Source organism: Leptosomus discolor, chromosome 4, assembly GCF_034619465.1.
Source record: "Leptosomus discolor isolate bLepDis1 chromosome 4, bLepDis1.hap2, whole genome shotgun sequence".
NCBI lineage: Eukaryota > Metazoa > Chordata > Aves > Leptosomiformes > Leptosomidae > Leptosomus > Leptosomus discolor.
Genome location: NC_141394.1, coordinates 46042177 through 46055778, shown reverse-complemented (window position 1 = coordinate 46055778; position 13602 = coordinate 46042177). Strand labels below are relative to the sequence as shown.

Here is a 13602-nt window from a genome sequence, read left to right as displayed (position 1 = left end):
CACCACTGAGAAGAGTTTGGCTTCATTTTCTTCGCTTCCTCCCAGCAGCTGTTTGCACACATGGATAAGATCCTGCCTGAGCCTTCTCTTCTCCAGGTTGAATGGTCCCAACTCTCAGCCTCTCCTCGTATGATAGATGCTCCCCTCCCATAATCATCTTTGTGGGCCTTTGCTGGACTTGCTTCAGTATGTCAGTGCAGCTCTTGTACTGGGGAGCCCAGTGCTCTAGATGCATCTTACCAGTACTGAGTAAAGGGCAAAGATACCCCCATCAACCTGCTAACAATTCTTTTCTTAATGCAGCCCAGGAGGCTGTGGGTTGTCTTTGTCATAAGGTTGCATTGCTGACTCATGGCCAATTTTTTGTTCATGAAGACCTGCAGTTTAGACACAGAATGGCAGGGATTGGAAGGGACCTCTGGAGATCATCTAGTCCAACCTCCCTGCTAAAGCAGGTTGCCCAGGACCGTGTCCACATGGGTTTTGAATATCTCCAGAGGAGAATCCACAGCCTCCCTAGGCAGCCTGTTCCAGTGCTCTGTCACCCTTAATGTAAAAAAAGTTTTTCCTCATGTTCAGGCAGAACTTCCTGTGCTCCAGTTTGTGCCTGTTGCCCCTTGCCCTGTCACTGGGCACCACTGAAAAGAGCCTGGCCCCATCCCCTTGACACCCACCCTTTAGATATTTATAACTGTTGATAAGGTCCCCTCTCAGGCTTCTTCAGGGTAAACAGACTTGGGTCTCTCAGCCTTTCCTCGTAAGAGAGATGCTCTAGTCCTCTAGTCATCTCCATGGTCATCACAATCCTTTGAGCCCCCTGGTTCAACTAGTTTTTGATCCACCTCACTCTCCACTTATCCAGTGAATTCTTTGTAATTTTGTCTATGAGGATGCTGTACAAGAGACAGTGTTGAAAGCCTTGCAAAATAAATAACTGCTCTCCACCAAGCCAGTTATCTTATTGTAGAAAGCTATCAGGTTGGTCAGACTTGATTTCTCCTTCATAAATCCATGCTGACTACTCCCAGTCACCACTGTCTCCTTAATATGTTCGGAAATGGCCTCCAGGAGGTTTTACTCCATCCCCTTCCCAGGGACTGATGTGAGGCTGACCAGCCTGTAGTTCCCTGGATCATCTTTTTTGAAGACTGGAGCAATGTGTGCTTACTTCTGGTCCTCAGGAGCTTCTTCTAGTAGCCACAACCTCTCAAAAACCAAGAGTGGCCTCGACAGTCAGGGATGCAACCTCTCAGGCCCCATGGACTCAGGTTTGTCCACTTTGTTTAAATGTTCCCTAACCTGATCCCCCTCCTCTAAGGGTAAGTCTTCCTTGCTCCGGACTTCCACTCTCATTTTAGGGACCTGGGATTACCAAAGGCAAATCTTGCCCGTAAAGACCAAAGTGAGGAAGACATTGAGTGCTCTGCTTTTTTCCGTGTATTTTGTCGCCAGGTCCCCTTCCCCATTCAGCAGCAGTCACACATTTTTCATAGTCTTCCTTTTGCTGTCGAAGCCTTTTTTCAACTCCAGCTGGGCTTTGGTCTTCCTAATCCTTTCCCTGCAGGCTCAGGTAGTTTTTCCATATTCCTCCTGGGTCACCTGTCCCTGTGTCCCTGCTTCTGTCCCTTCCTTTACTTGTTTCACTTTTTTGTTAGGAGCTCTTAGTTCATCCATGCAGACCTTCTGTCTCCTTTCCTTGACTTCCTTCTCTTCTCCCAACTTAAAACATCAGACTGTCAAGCAAGACTTTTAGTAAAAGTAACATCAGAATTTCAGGAAGTAGGATTTCAGTAAAAGTAGTTCGGAATTTCAGTTTATGGTCCAAAGATTTGAGATATGCCTATGTGTGATCCTGAAATGTCTGTAACATTTATGGAGCTATGTAGTAAGCTCTGCCTTTTTTAAATTTTCGCAGGTTGTCTTCCTATGCGTACTTACTATGTACACAGTTCACTGTGTGAATGAAACAGTACCAAGAGTGTTGAGGATAGAGATGTATTTCTATGAAAAAATCAGGGGGTGGGGAGACCAACATATTTTGCTTGGTGTGATTTTTATGGTTTTATCTCAGGAAGCTAGTATAGAGTTGAAAAAAGAATTCACTAGTTCAGGTTTTTTCCAGTTAAGGAAGTTTCAAATTGATCAGGCTAGCTAGCTAGCTTGAAATAACCTGTTCTTCACAGTGAGCTCTGTGAAGGTTAGTTACATAGCAAATTAGCTGCAATGTGCTTAAATAACCCAAACACTGAGAAATTAAGTTAGAGTGTCATAAACTTCATTCACAGATAAGTACCCTAAGTATAGCACATTCTTGTAGCCTCATTTATACCTGGTCTGTGCTTGTCTTATCCCTGTGTGTGGGTTATCCCACCTACACAGGTAACAAGCGGCTGACAGATCTGTTCCTATCTCAGAAGCTGCGCATTGCTGAATGGGTGGGCAGAGCCCAGACTGGTACGATGTAGCTAGGGGTACGCATCGGCTGGCTGTGCTGGGTAGCCCTGTCTTGTCCTTTGGTTCTCTGATTTTATTGTACTTCTTGCAAAGGAGTTACCCCCCTGACCTCTGACATCTGAGTTTGAGACATCAAAAAAAGTGATTCATTGACATTGTTTGGGGGGGTTGCCTGTATGCAAGGGCACAGGTTCCTTATTTCTGTACAAATTCAGTTAAAACTAGAAGGAATAAAATATTTTGTCCGAAAGATACAGAGCTGAAGAAAAGGTTAATTTGGTACTTTTCTTTTAGTGGTAACAATCCATGATTGAAATTTTTGCTCAAACCATCTTTTATTCTTGCTAGCGTAAGTGTCTGGGATGTAAGAAAACTAAGACTGGCAGAACCTGTTCTTAACTGAAGACTGGTATTTTTTGATGGCATGCCAGTTACAACTTGGAATTCTTTAGTTCTGTTCCTTCTTCCCTTGGTTTTGGTACTTAGGAAAAAATACTTGTGAGAAGGTATAATTCTGCTCAGGCACAGAGCCATACCATTGCAGTTCCGTGACACATTTCATTGGCTATTTCTTGCTTCACTTTGAAAACTAACATTTTGGAGCTCTATCAGGAGGAAAAAAAAAAAAAAAAGGCTCTGCTGGCGTCAGATTGTACAGGGGTCTGTCATGGTTTAGGCCCAGCTGGCGACAAACCGCCACGCAGCTGCTTGTTCCAGCCTCATGGTGGGATGGGGAGGAGAATTGGAAAAAAAAAGGTAAAACCTCGTGGGCTGAGCTAAGGACAGTTCAACAGAACAACGCAGGGAGAGAAGAAACAGCAGCAATAACAGCAATGCTACTGAAATAACGGAGAAAGGGAGTGACACAAGGTGACTGATGCCCGCCGCCTTCCTCAGCTGCCCATGCTCCCCTGGCCTCACCCCCTTATACACTGGGTGTGAGGTCAGTATGGTATGGAATCCCCTCGGCTAGTTCGTGAGGTCAGTATGGTATGGAATCCCCCCAGCTAGTTTGGTTCAGCTGTCCTGGCTGTGTCCCCTGCCAGCTTCCTGTGAAAAGCAGCCCAATCTTAGCCAAAACCAGTACAGGTCCTGGTAATCAAATAAGATTAATTTTCTCTTCAGTTAAAACCTAATTGAAATCCCAGAGTGAATCCAGAATAACCCCATTGAGGTCCATTTTACTGGTTCTGCTGGAGGCCATATAGTCTTGTTTTAGTCTTTATATATTTGGTAGTAGAAAATGTTTATTTACCTTATTCTTTTAGGTAGTTGCAGCACTATTGTAGAAATCTGTGTGAAATACTTTTCAGAAGGTCTTTAATATGTGTGTATTTTGTAGTCAAAACCATGCACTAGATAATTAGGAGCCGCACTGTGGTGTATATAAATATTATACTCTTTGATACAACTCAGACTGGTTATATACATCTCTTCTCTGTAAGTGCATATGATTTAATTTTAATTTGGCATTCAGAGAATTTGCGTGACAAAGATGGCTACTCAGAGCATGTTGTTTATGTAATTTCTATTATTTCAATTTATTGGAGCTAGTGCTAAAAATTTGACAAATTATATGATAAAAGCAAATTTTTAATGTCTTAGCATTTACTGCTTTACTCCATGGCATTTAATTGCTATGATACAATTGTTTTTCTATTTGAAAGGCTTGTTTTAATCTGAATAATGGAAAATTGTACCAGCTTTTTAGAGTAAAATGTTCCTGTTGGCCAAGTGAACAGAACTGCTCTGCAGAAGCGCTGGCATGGTCCTGTCAAATAAGCTCTGTCAAACAGACGTCAATTCTGTTGCACACTAACCCATCTAAACGAAAACCTCGAACACAGTATGCTGCTGTGATAATTCAATAATACTTGCTTGATGATTACACAGCTCAGCTAGGGGGAAATGACCTGTAAATTATATTGTACAGATTAGAAGGAGTGTCTTTATAAACATCCTACAAGACTGTCAGTTCCCATTTAAAAATAATACCATCTTTCACCTTACCGAAAAGCGTTTGGACAGCTGCTGTAAAAAGGTGTAAACCAAGTGTTACTGGAAAATTTCAGTCTCATGCTTTAGAGAAGCCCATTAATAGCTACAAAACTTAATTTTACTGGCTACGGAGTAGGTATATGTTAAAGGTGCCTTTCAGTTTTTGCATCAAACACTGCAGTTGGGTTGAATTAACATGGTATAAACTGGAGCAGTTTAAAAATGTAAGCTGAGGGATGTGAAGCAGTTCTACTTTTCTGGTTCCCCCAGTATGCAAACTTCCTCTGTCCCTGATCCCCTTTGTTCCCCCTCTCTTTTGCCAGGACAACTGTTCGTATGAGAAATTGATTGAGCTTAAAACTTACCTTTATTTCCTGGATAGCCTTAACCTGAATCAATTCCCTGAGCCAGTTCACCGTGCGGTGAAGTGAAGCATGACCTCTGCTGCTGTTATAAGCAGGGGACAAGAAGTTGAAAATGAATAGAAAGGAGAAGAGAGTGGGAATATTCGGATTTTTTTTTTCTTTTTCTTTATCAGCGAGGTGGGCTTATTCAAGTTTAAACTGCTCGTGGATCTAGAGGATAAGTTCCAATAACAACATTCATGGTCTCTTCATGGGCAATATGACATCCTTGTAGGAAGGGAAATGTGAAGGAAAGGAGGAATCATGATAGCTATATTCCTGTAAGAGGGCATGAAGCTATAAATTAGAAAATATATTGTGGATCCCAAGGGAAAATAGCCAGTAATAAAGAACAAGTGCAATTGGTCTAACACAGTGAGTGTAATATATTAAACCGAGCTTGCAATGACAGTAATTTCTGGCTCTCTGCTATTACTTGGCACAGTGACTTGTAAAAGCTGGATCTCTTTACAGTGTTCTGCCTCACCATCTAATCAGTCATCAGAGGCGAGAAAAGAGTTGCTAAAAATTATTACATAATTAGGGAAGGGTATTACAAGGCTAAAAGTGGCTTTCTCTTTTCGATAATCTCTAATCAAATATCTGTCTGGCTATGAAGGCTCTTGGGTAGTCCCTTTTGTTGCAGATTACACCCTACAAAATATCTGTAACAGCTGATTGTTGTATAGAAAAACACGTGGACGAATTTTTAAAATGATATCTTTAGATAGACACTTCAAATTTATATATATATTGAAAAAAATTCCAACTTTTAATTGTTGCAGCTGTGGGTAATGAAATAAAAATGGTAGAATACAGGTCTGGTTAATGCAATGGTTATGGATTTTTCCCAATTTTCATTTTCAATCCTACAATTTTACCTTAGGAGCAGAGGTATCCCTGGTCTTTACCATTAGTAGAAAGGATCTAATGCAAGGGGTGCTGCTGGTGGGTTTTTATTTTTGCTGTTGTGGCAGTGGTGGATTTTAATATTGTTGAAATACCTTTATCAAAAACATAGCTTGAAATGTATTTACTTAACAAAGGAAAATGACCATGTCTTAATTTTATTAATCTCCCTTTGTTATGGTATTTTTCTTGGTACTTGAATTATCAGAGGTGAAGAATTTTCAAATTAAATATCAGATTTGTGGATGTGTGTAAGTTTTGAGTTGTTTTTCATCATCCTTTCAAAGATGTTCAATTCTGAGGCTAAGCAAGCTCACTTGGACAATTATACTGTAATCAATGTTTACAATGATATAAAGTTTTAGTAAGCTGCCTTAGGATTTGGCTTTAGCGGACATGCTTGACATGGGGTGGTAAATGTTTTGTTCACTGGGAATATTTGTTCTTTTGTTGTTTACCTAAGTACTGATTTGAATTTATTAGAAAGGATTTTCCTACTTTCCCCGAATCTGTCTCAGGAGACATTAGTTTAAGAAGAGACAACCAGCAGGTAGTCTGAATGAAGCTTAATAGCGTGGCTTTGGTGTCTTAGAAAACGGAGATCTTCAATAATAGCTGCACAAATTGAACGAGTCTCACTTCCAACACTCAATGTATTATGTGTAATGTGATCTGTAGAAAAGGTGGACAGAGTTAAAAGGGGGTTTGCCAAGGCTGGGTTTTGCCTAGTGAACTGATTTCTCGAACGTCCTTCTCTAGTTAATCACAAAAAAAGTGAGTTCCCTAGAGGCTTATTCAGAGCAGACTAATGTATCCCATTGAGTAAAAGGAAAATTAGCCTCATGGAGCTAAAATTAGCCTTTTGGAATATTTCTCTAGGTGCCTCAAATCTTCAGCAGTTACGCTTACTGTCAGATATGGTAAAAGAGAGAAGTAAACCCAGAATGCAAGGTGACAAAATAAGATACAATTATAAAAGCACAGATGTCTGCTTGCCAGATGAATTGATCTTTTTCCTAAGCTGCATATGTGGCTTTCATTTCAAATGCTGAAAAACAGTATTTTTGTTTGATTTGCTCTTGTGAGGAAGCAGAAGGATGGTCTCTGCGCTGGTTTGTATGGACAAGTTGCACACAAAGGTGGGCTGAGAGCGCACTGGATCCTCTAGACGCAATAGCATTAAAATCACTTGTACAGTGTTAACTTGCTTGCCTTGAGTGTTGCACAGTGAGCTGCGAAACAGATCCTAGCTTCATTTATTGCGAAAGTTTGAAGGAGTGTTGTGCGTTTCATTGAGAAATGAAAAGAGATTCTTACAAATCCACTTAAATCTTGACAAAACTTCGTTGTCTTCCCACTTTCTCAGAAAACAGTTAAGCAGATTCAGCAACTTGTTTCCCAAGGACGAAAAACTGAATGTCACGTGGCACCCTGCACAGAAAACCTCAATTCAAACAATTAAGGCTCAACAAGGCTCTAAGTAACTCCTTTGTGAACTATTTGGCCTTCATTAATCATTGGTTGGTTCTTCTAGCTCTGTTCAGTGGTATCAGTGAAGTGTTTGCTACGGTAAACGGGATTTCTTTTTTTGTTTAGTCCCCAAGCTGTTAGGAGCACTGAACATGCTCTCAGAATTGAACATTTCTTTTCCAAAGTAGTCTCTAGCTGACTTTCTTCTGCTCTTTGTTTTATTCATGATACGCCCTCTGAAAAGCGTGTGGGCTTCTCTCGCTGTTACAAAGCCAGGACGAGTTGTCCAAAATGTTTCAGAAAAGGGTCGCTGCCCTTGTGAATCTGTTGGCTTTTCTTGTTTTCATTTACAGCTTTGGTGTTTTACACATATGCGTAGGCCCATTCCTCTGCTGTCCAAGAGTATGCTTCCTTTTCCCCATAAAGGGTGAAAGAGAAATGACACAGAGACATAACAATGTATTACTTCTTTCTGGCCTTTGCTTGTTAGAGGGTTTAAACTCTGGTGAACTGTATGCTATCATAATGATGTCACATGATGGATTTCTTGGGCTTTGCATTTTACAGCTTGCTGCTATTAAAAAACTCCAAACAAACAAACCAAACCGAAACAAAAAGCCAGTTCTCAGGGCAACAGTCAACATCTTTCATCAGAAAGCCATTCTTCTTTACCCCACAAGTCCCCACACCTTTTGGCTGTTGCAAAGCAAAGAATCATCTCAGCTCCGACGAGAAACAATTTCCTTTGTTTCACACCCTGGCTTATGTCCTGAGCAGGATTTTTGGTGGTTGAAATGTGGTCATGGTCATGTGGAAAAGTATGTGCATAAGCTCATTTGTTTTATCATATTTACAGTCGTAGAGAATCTGAGTTAGGGCTGTAGCCGCAGTGCTAATTCTGGCCATTTGTAACTTTGAGGTGCTTGACCTGGTAACTTAATTTCTTTTTTTTCTTCACTTGACGCTTGTGGGGGAAGGATGAAGAATAAATTCATAAACTCTATTCTGAGTTGGATAATATCTAATAGATATTAGTTTGTGAAAGACCTATACTCTTATTTCTGGTTTTGGTAGCACTGGAAGTACAACTAAAGATCTAGAAAATATGCCTAGCTGTTGGTTAGTTGGCCTTACAGAGTTCACAGATCCTGTGAAAGTGTGCCTCATTCCTTTCCTTTCACTGTTATATTTTGATTTTGACCAACCTTACTGCAATAAACCAAGAAGGAGAACTCATTTTCCCACCCTGGTGAAAAATTCGACTGTTGCTACTTCATTGGTGCTTTGTTTCTAATGCCAAAATGAGCTAGTAGCCCACTGTGTTAAGGATGGTGTAGCTGAGTATTAGAATAAAGCTTCAGAAAGAGTGTGAATCAATGACCTTAGCTTTAGAGCTTCTCTCTGCTCTTCTCATTGGTGCCCCCTCTCCATAAGGTCTGCAGGCTGCATACAGCATTCCTATGGTCTGTGTAACCAGCCAGAAGCAGCTTGTGATCTTAAACGGTTTAAAGAGAACGTTTGCGGCGTGACACTACTGTGTACATGGCTAACATGCAGCATCATGGAACAGGGGCTTTAGTATTTACAGCACATTACGTAAATGTTGCCCTTCTGAGTATTTTCTAAATCCTCTTAGCTCTTAAGTGGCAGCTTTGATTCTTTTTTTTTAATAAAATCAGTCTTTTCATTTATCCAGCTAAGTTTGGTAAACAAAAGATGTTTAATACTTCCTTTCATATAGGCAGATTCTTGTATTTAAGGGTTTATCTTTGTGCACTTAAGCTTATTAGGTTCCTGGGTAACTATTTTTAAAAAGCTGACTTTGCAACAGCAGTACCATGGTGCAGAGGTGGCCTTTGGAATTTTCTGTGCTTTGCCAGTTTATACTGTGAATAGATAAGCTCCAAAGGATTGCAATAAGCAGAGCAGTGTGGGTTATGGCATGTAAATGTCACATGGATATTTGAATTGTATTTTGATATGCAAATAGTCAGCAGCAAAGATTTTGCGGGTTTTGGTTTGTGTGTGTATGTATGTATGTACATGCTCCTTGTAAAAATTGAGTGAGGTGAGGAATTGTGCTGTGGGAAAATAAAAATAAGGAAAATTGTGGCACAGTTCTGGATAGCCATGGGGATTTTTCTTTAAAGCTGTAGAACCTTGCCTCTGTATTCTGCTTCAATTGTGCTCTGACATTTATTTTTAATAAAGTGGTAGATGCAGGTATTTGCAACATTTGACAGTGCTTCTGAAGGATGACAGAAGTGTGATGCAAAAGAGCTGAGATAGGCAGAAAGGTGGTGGGGAGCTTCTAGCGTGATTTGGCTCTTCGTGTTTCAGTATGTGTGAGATTTGGGGTGTCAGTTTGGGGGAGGTTTTTTTTTTCCCTTGGGAAGCAAGGCAGATAAGAAATGGGTTAAAAATGCTTGTGTGTCATTCAGAAGCATGCTCTTTGCAAATTTAAAAGCAAAGGCCTCAGTATTTTTGTGGCAGTTCTGTATGGAGAGCTTGGAGTGTTTGCCGGGTATATGGTTGCAGAGGATGGGTGGGTATTTTGTGCGTGCAGTATGTTTGCATTTACACTATTTTTGCCTGTAGGTCACTGTGGAAGAAGTGATGACTACTACTGCATACCTGGATCTCTTTTTGCGCAGTGTTTCAGAGCCAGCCCTCCTCAAGATTTTCCTCCGTTTTATTTTGCTGCACCGACATGAGAATGTGCATATCCTAGATACACTTACGAGCCGCATCAACACGCCATTCCGGGTAAGGCAAGCAGGAAGGAAGTTCAGGCACTCAGCATGGATGTAGGTTAAATATTTAAATGGCAGAATTCATATATTCAGTGAATATCTGTTTAATTAGGAATTCCCCCCCCCCCCCCCCCCCGAAATGTGTGGTTTCCCCACCCCCTCAATTTTTTTTTATGTGTGTGTGATGACATTTAGCTGCCACTATACTAAGTTGATAAATGTGTGAGGTGGTTTCACACATAGAGGAAATAAGATAGAGGGAGATGGAAGTTTGGATTCTGTTAGAAGATTAAAGGTAAATTTAGAAGTGTTTTTATTCTGGATACTGCTGAATTAGTGCTGCCGTAGATAACTCACTCTGGGACTTATAAATGTGGTGAGGAGCATTTTTGAAGTTTTGCCAAGCAACAAGCATTTTCAAATAGTTCTTCTGGGAGACGATGGGAGCCCTATAGGGCTATCTCCAAATTGATCCAAGTCGTGAATTGCAGTATTGCTAATATATTTCTCAGGAATCAAAACTATTATTATAGCATGTTTACTTAATGGTCATGTTGCCTGCTTTCTTCTTTGGTTAAAAGAAGGCGCTTTCTTGCTCAAGTGATCAGATTGCTGCTTCCTTTTCTTTGCCTTCACTCCCCTGTGTTGTAAGGTTTATCTCAAATTTGCACTGAGCCCCTTTTCAGGCTAGGCACAATGCACCACAGTGGCTGGAGAGCTGACAGAGATAGAAGAGTTACCTTTGCTAACAGTTGGCTCTTCTGGCAGAGAAAATGACTCCTTGTTGCACTGGATAACCCTTCTGAGCCTTGATCGGCTGGCAGTCTTGGCTGAATCTTGTGTGATTCGCAGCTTCATGGATGAAATAAAGGATAATGTTTTAGTGCAGGTACAAGAGAAGCTAGAACACCAGCATGTGCATTAAATTTGTGTATTAGGGGACAGTAGCTTCATCTGAAATTTGTTTTGAAATGTGAGTGCATGCAAATACAAATATATGCTGCTGTTGCTGCATCTCTAAGGTGGATTAACTCTGAAAACCGAAACAGCCTCCGTCGACAAAAGTGCAAATGCTGTTGTCTCTGCTAATCATTAATTACTGTTCCGTAGGCAAACGAGATGGGAATTGTAAAGAATTCTGCAGCCCTGAGCCACTCGGGATCTCAGCCAAAATGGCTCTGTGATGCTAAATCATTTTTCTGCAGTAAAGCTTGGCCAAGTGCAAAAGCCAAAACTGCAGCCTTCTGTGTGTTTCTAGAGCACAAAAGCTGCATACATTATTGATTACTATTGATGAAAATACTTACTAATAATTCACAGGGTTAAACTTACATACAGACAGGTGGCCAAAAGGACTTGTAAAAATATTATCCTGTTTGTTTCCTGGAGTATTTTAAATCTTTTCTTTTTACAAAATACAGAAATAGACCAGTTTTATTTATTCAGATGATACCTGATTTGCAATATAGTTGCAAAGGCAACAGAGTAATGTTTCCCTATAAACTGAAATTTCTTAAATACAGGAAAGTTTAAGGCAGTAGCAGTTTATTTGAACTTTCATAGTATGAAGAAAAATGTCTCAGTAAATTTCACAGAGGAAATGAGATTTCCCAGGTTTCCCCCATGTCCTCTGGCTAAAACACACCTTCTGTGCAGGCATCTAACTTCTTCCAAAAGCTTGTTGTGAAGCTTTTCAACTCTGCCCCTGCGTTCCTATTAAGAACTCCAGTCCTGCTTATTTCTTCCTCTCTTGCCCTTTTACTTTCTCCATCTATTTCTGTAGACATGAGATCTTGGACTAACTGTTGGCTCCTAGTGCAAGCAGTGGACAGTGGTGCTAGGGCAAGAAGGTTGAGCTCTGCTTTGCCTCACAGCAGGCCAGTTCATGATCATTCCCTGTTTCTCTTCTCTCTGCTTTTTCCCTTTGTTTTGTTCTTCTGTAGGGGTTAGTTCAGTGACCAAACTAGGGAAGGCAGCCAAAGAATCTTTTACTTTTCAGAGGCTATGAAGCAAGGTTCACTTAAACTTTGCTATTGAACTGTTTCACAGAGATACCTACCAACTAAGGGGGGAAACTATATGTGGGTATATATATTTTTCAAGAAATCTGCATTCGTCTGCTTTTGGTCACCATGGACGGCCGATCATATTGCAGGGTTGCTGAGTCATTCATCTGAAAGAGGGAACTGGAGACGGCAAAATAAAGAGTCTTTAAGCTGACGTTCTTGAGAAAGCACAGCTCACAGGCTGGAGAGAGGAACAATATGCTGTTGCAGAGCTGGAACATTCGAGGATTTTAACAGTGGGAGTGAGGGGAGTGACTGCAGAGAAGAGGAGGAAATTCCACAATGTGGAAGAGAAGCCATGCCCAGGCAGGATGCTGGATTTCATCCTGAATGAATTACAAAAGATGTTCAGTGACTGAAAAAATAGGTAGAGAAATATCTGTAGACTTTTCCTTATTTTGTCCTAGTCTATTTCTTTTGTTAGCTACTGGAAAGTGCAATTAATTTCACACATTAATTATTTGAGTTTACATAATTAATATAGGGAGAGGCAAGATTTAAAGACCGACTTGAAACTTTAGGAAAGGATCAACTTATGCTCGCAAGAGTCAGCCCAGTCCTGGAGTCGAAGCCAGCTGTGAGATACTGTTTCCATGAGACAGCAGCACAGGAGAATGGGCCCAAGGAAATATGCATTCAGAGGCAGGGAGATAGTGGTGCTGTGGCCTGTGAAAGCTTACAGCTCGTACTTCCACCATTTTGGGCACAACTGCAGTCTAGCAAGCGTCTGGCAGGTAGAAATGTACTGTGTGATAGCTTTGAAAGTGTTGTGTGTCTAATTAGTGACCAAAAAAGCCTGTAGAAGTTCATGTTTCTAGTCTGTCCTAAAGCCGGTGTGAAAGTGGGGTGCCTGCCGCAGAATAGGTGTGGGTTTTGTCTCTGCTGAATGTGACTACTGAAATACCTGTTACGGGCATATTTGATCGGACCTTTGCCAAAAAGGCAAGCATGCCATTCCAATGAGGAATCCTATTATTCTTTCCTTTTTCCTGGTCTCACAGAAAGGATCTTCATGCCTTGCCATAGTTCCCAGCTGTTCAAGCGACCTGTAATGGAGAGGTGGTGAACACTCTATATGGAGCAGATTCTGACAGAAATGACTTGTTTAGTCCTAGTCTGTGTCAGTACCTTAAGCTATATTTATGGAAGCATTCAGCTTCTTAACGTGCAGAACGCTAATCATTCCTTAATGCAACAGAAACTTCAGCTGGTTTATAACTTTTCTTTCAGAAGAGACCCTTAGTTGGTTCAAATTCTGTCAGAGGTAAAAACTAACATGCTGTCTTGGAAGTTAAAGGGTTCAGTTCATGCTGCGTAAAATTAATGAATTTCAGAAATATTGAAGACTGGTAAATTACTACTTTTTTAATAGCTTATTTGAGGGAAAATTCTGAATTGTATTTTGTTAACATCTAACATGTTATGTGTATAGCTCTAGACAACTAAAAAAAAAATCCCATGGGGTGCTGACAAAATGAAGTTTCATACTATCAGTGTCTTACAAAGCCTGATGGTCTGGCAGAGCCATGTTGTAACGTAGTATGCTGG

At 40.7% G+C, this 13602-nt stretch overlaps 1 protein-coding gene across 1 annotated transcript in view; it reads left to right on the top strand.

Moving 5' to 3' along the window:
• FHIP1A (FHF complex subunit HOOK interacting protein 1A) overlaps positions 1-13602 on the top strand; it is a 38184-nt gene that overhangs the window by 12795 nt on the left and 11787 nt on the right. Inside the window, exon 5 of the mRNA XM_086464432.1 lies at positions 9834-10001. Coding sequence (XP_086320558.1) covers positions 9834-10001 — 168 coding nt within the window. The remainder of the gene's footprint in view (positions 1-9833; positions 10002-13602) is intronic.